This window comes from Pteropus alecto, unplaced genomic scaffold (assembly GCF_000325575.1).
Source record: "Pteropus alecto unplaced genomic scaffold, ASM32557v1 scaffold135, whole genome shotgun sequence".
NCBI classification, from domain to species: Eukaryota; Metazoa; Chordata; class Mammalia; order Chiroptera; family Pteropodidae; genus Pteropus; species Pteropus alecto.
The window spans coordinates 614,983-619,454 of NW_006438076.1; the positions used below are offsets into that span (position 1 = coordinate 614,983).

The 4,472-nt window shown below is 49.3% G+C and overlaps 1 protein-coding gene across 1 annotated transcript in view; it reads right to left on the reverse strand.

The window, feature by feature from the left end:
• Positions 1 to 211: 211 nt before the first annotated feature.
• KCNJ5 (potassium voltage-gated channel subfamily J member 5) overlaps positions 212 to 4,472 on the reverse strand; it is a 29,059-nt gene continuing 24,798 nt past the window's right edge. The window contains exon 3 of the mRNA XM_006915187.3: positions 212 to 3,912. Within this exon, the coding sequence (XP_006915249.1) occupies positions 3,590 to 3,912 (323 nt within the window). The 3' untranslated portion in view covers positions 212 to 3,589. The remainder of the gene's footprint in view (positions 3,913 to 4,472) is intronic.

Here is a 4,472-nt window from a genome sequence, read left to right on the forward strand (position 1 = left end):
GAGGAAGCTAACTTCTCTGAAGCTCAGTTGTCTCCTTGATAACAAAGGGTTTCTAAGAGCTTCTCTGCAGTGTTTTGAGAATTAAATACAAGCACCCAGGTGAAGTGCTAAAATCACTGCTGGGAACACAGTAGGTGCCCAGTAAATGGTGTATGTGCGGAGATGTATTCAGGGCGTATTCTTAGGAAACAGGTGGCCAGCTGCCTTTTTCTTTTTTTTTTTTTCTGATTTTGGAAACTTCAATACAAAAAATTCTAGGGCTCCCAACTCACAAGAGACACATAGTTGAGGCCTGCTGGAAGTCAGGACATGGGAAAGTAATGTGAAAGAAGGTGCCCAGCTGTTACACATCATGAGCAGGGAGGGTTCTCCCCAGACAGACCAGGGCTCTTTCTCCTCCATCACGGTCAACTGCTCAAGCCATCATCTCAAAGCAGTAGAAGGAAATGACAGGAAATGGGCTCTGACTGCACACCCAGGGCGACATCTGAACCATGGACAGCCATTCAACTATTCTACCATCCTTCAGGCAATGGTGTCAATACCTGTCAGGTGTCAGATTGATGGGGAGAGGAGAATTCATGAGAACTTACTTTCTTCTGAGTTCATGGGGCCTTTTCCCAAAAGGGGATGTTTGTTCTCAGAAAGAAAGGACATAGACGCTAAGGCAGGAATTTAGCTCCCAGTGCTTTTAAGGACTGACCAGGGAGATAATGCTTTGGGATTGTGGAGATGTTGAGGCCTGTGGGAATTACGTGTGGCCTCACTTTACTGCCTGGCTCAATAATCTGTGGCCCATTGGAAGTGATGGGTGGATTCTGAGCCATGCAACTCAGGACTGTAACCTACAGTGGTGTGTGTACAGGCACAATGTTTTTTAAGTGACCAACTGAAGCTCTGTTCCTCATCAGACTTTACATTTAGTAAGACCATGTTTATATAAGAACTTCCAGAAAATGATCTGAAAAAGTCTTCAAGCTTTAGTTGGATCAACTGGTCATGAAGAAGGATTTCCTAGGAGTATGAGTGGCAGTCTTCTTGCATTTCCGTTTCCATGAGAGATAAAAGCTAATGTGCACACTCAGATTAGTGTGTGACTAAGCACAGTACACGTGGCCTCTGGACGATCACGGAGCTTTAGAATAGGACTGCATTAATCTCTTCCTCTTCTGCAGCCTTTACGGCTTCTGTAGTTGGCCTAGAGATAACGATTTGGGTCATGGTGGCCACTGCAGTGTTGAGCTGGAGAGCCACTTGCTTGGCTGTTTGGGGGACATTTAGAATCATAAACTGAGGTGTGAAACAGGCCCCAGGCCCCAGCCAGCTACAAGGCTACCCTCACCTATAGTTTCCCCAGTCCTTGCTTATCTGCCTCTCTGAGGGCTGTAGCCTGCAGGCATTGATCGGTTTGACTAAGGCAGGTTTTAGATCTATCTGAGGGCAAAGAAACAGTCCCGCTGGGCAAGCGTTGGATCTGGTGGGCCCGTGGTGAGTACCAGCACTGAGTTCCAGCTGCAGCTCCTCTCCCCTCAAGGCATCCAGTCTCAGTAATGGGCTTTAGATTCTTGATTGCACGCAGTTCCATACCTGGTTGCTATAGGCTGCCTGCTTCCATTTCCCTTGAGGGCAGTCCATTTTCCTAACCCCCCAAGACCTGCTTCACCGCAGAAGGAAGCCTGAAACTTCACTCAATGCCAGTCCCCTGGTGATGACCCCAGCTTGCTTGCTGCTTCCCTGTGCCCACCTGTCAAAATCCAGCCCATGTACCCAAGCCTACCCTGAAGATGACAGTCCATGAGAGGCTGGTCCCCATCTCAGGCTGCCTGCCTCCTCTTCTCCTCTGCCCAGAACCTAGAAGACCCAGCCTGAGGGGACCTGAGCCTGAGATCCAAACACAATCCCCTTTGCTCTGCCTTAACGTTCTGTCTCACTGTGGCTTTGCTTTTACTCGTGGGGAAGGTGCTTCACATTTGGGGCAGAAAATACTTCCATTTTCAAAGGCCAGTTGAGAGCTGTGAAAATTGTGGGTGAGACATTCATAATTTTGTGGCCAGGGAACATCTGAAACCTCTCTCCAGGTCTAAGTCAGCTAATCAGAAGCCTGTTTGCCTCAACACGACCAGACAGTCTCCATCCATTGACAGGAAAATCTGCACTATCCATCTGTCCATCCTCTTTCTGTGCCCTCTTTACTGAAAAAGAAAAGCCCTCTGAAGCTGTCAGTTTTAAGACTCTTCTCTGCTCTTTTTTCTCTTAACGTTCACGCCCTCCCAATTCTCCCATTGATTTCCCTCTCCCTTCCCTGGGCACTATCTGAGCTCTCCCAGCCCAGTGGTCTTTTGAGACACCTGCTTGCCAGCGGGGAGACCCAGGGGCTTCCTGGCACCAGGTGAGAGTTGGCCCAGCCTGGGCTTGAAGGCGAAGCTGCCTGTGCAGTCACCTCTCACTTTGCCTCACATCCTCTAATTCTCTGGGTAACAGAGATGTGCTGAGCCCTGAGGTCAGATACCTCAGAAAGAACTGGTGCCAATGCTTGTTTTAAAATTTTACGTGCTTGTCTTTCTCTTTGTTTCTCTTCCCTCTGGGCCCTCCCCGTTTCAGCACTGACTGGCTCATCTTGGCCTCTGAAACTCAGCTTTCTCTCTCCCAAGATCCACCACAGGCTCTCTGAGACTGTGAAAGAACACCTCAGCAAAAGTTAAAAGTACTTTGAGATTCTTGGGTCAAAGTATTAAAAAGAACCAGCTTCTGGGGTTCTCCCACTGGTGGGAGGCACAGGGTACAGTGAGATTAGGGGTGGCCTGGAAGTGGCCGAGATAACTATCGGTGTGCTCAGAGGTGCTCAGAGGTGGCCCAGGTGACTTTCTAAGAGTCGCTTTAAGGAGATCAGTTGTCCAGTAGGCTACATTTGACGTGTAGAACACAGCGGAGGGAAAGCATACACCCTTCAGAGATAGTGACAGAGATCACCAGGGGCCTTGTACTCCACAGCTCCCAATAAGTGGTCATCATTGGTCTCGAATTTGAAAGGAAGTGCCGGCATGACTCCAATCGACCTTAACCCATGAGGTCTGTGAGCTCACTCTAGGACAGGGTTTTGAGCTTCCAGGAGGGCAGAATCTCTCCTCTCAGAATCCACGACGAGCCTTCGGGTGGTAGTAGTGACAGGAAGGGCTGTGACAGCTCCCTCTAGGTGTCAGCCCCTGGAGAGGAGCTGCCAGTTGGTTCGTGAGACCTAAGTAGAGAGGTGATTGTGGGCTAGATGACAGAGGTGTATGTGAGGACAGAGGCCACCCTGTAACTTTTATTGTGGGGAAACCCTTCCTCCTCTGGCCTTTGGTCAGTGCCCACAGAGGCTGAGAGAGAAGAGGCAGCATTGCTGTGGGGGCCCAGGCAATAGGCCACCTGTTTGGAGGAGCCCTGAACAGGGAGCATCCAGGACTGGATATAATGTTCCTCCCCACAGAGCCTTGATGGTTCCTAGGTCCCCCAAACACCATGCTCAGCTAATTCACCCCCTTCACCCTGGCTCTGCAGCATCTGAGCTCATAGAAGCCAGTGAAGGAAGGTTGTAGGGACAGTGCAGCCCTTACACTGAATCCCTGGTCTTCCGGGACCCACTTAGCCCCTCAGGCTCATCCTTTCCATTCTGTTCAGCCTCTGCATCAGGCTCTGCTTTAGCACAGCTTCCCGGCAGGGGGGTGCTGGGGAGGTACTGGAAGAGCCGGCCTTCCCGCTTCATTTCTGCCAGCTCCTTGGCACAGCAGCTGGGTGTGTTGGTCTCATAGGTGTCATGGAAAGTGTTGTAGTCCACCTCATAGAAGCCTTTTTCCAAGGTGAGGACTGGTGTGAACCGGTGGCCCCAGAGCACCTCTGTATCCATGTATGAGCTCCGTGCTTGGCAAGTCATGCCTGGGGGGAAAAAGGGTATACGTATCAGGACTGGCCACAGGCATCCATCCAGTCATCTAATTATCCATCCATCCATCCATCCATCCATCCATCCATCCATCCATCCATCCATTTATCCATTCACCCATTTATCCATCCAACCATCCATTATCCATTCATCTATTTACCCATCTGATTATTCAGCAGGCATTTGCTGAACATCTACTTTGTGCTAAGCATGATGGAGATATAAAGCTAGATAAGGAATAGTCCTTGCTCTGAAGGAACATATTAGAGGTGAAGGCAGAAGATTACAAATCAAACGCAAGATTCTGGCATAGGTTTCTAGAGACTGGAGTGGATAATTCTAGAATACTGGAGCAAGGAATATGATTCTTGCAAATAGCATTAGGGTCTAGAAGACTGAGACAAGAAAAGAGGAAGACAAAAGGGTTTGAACAAAGATAAATTCAGAGAGTGGATACAGAGAAGCTGACAGGCATTTAGAACACATGGGGATTGTTTCAGGTAGACACATGGGCAGAAGCCTCTCTCTCTCTCTCTCTCTCTCTCTCTCTCTC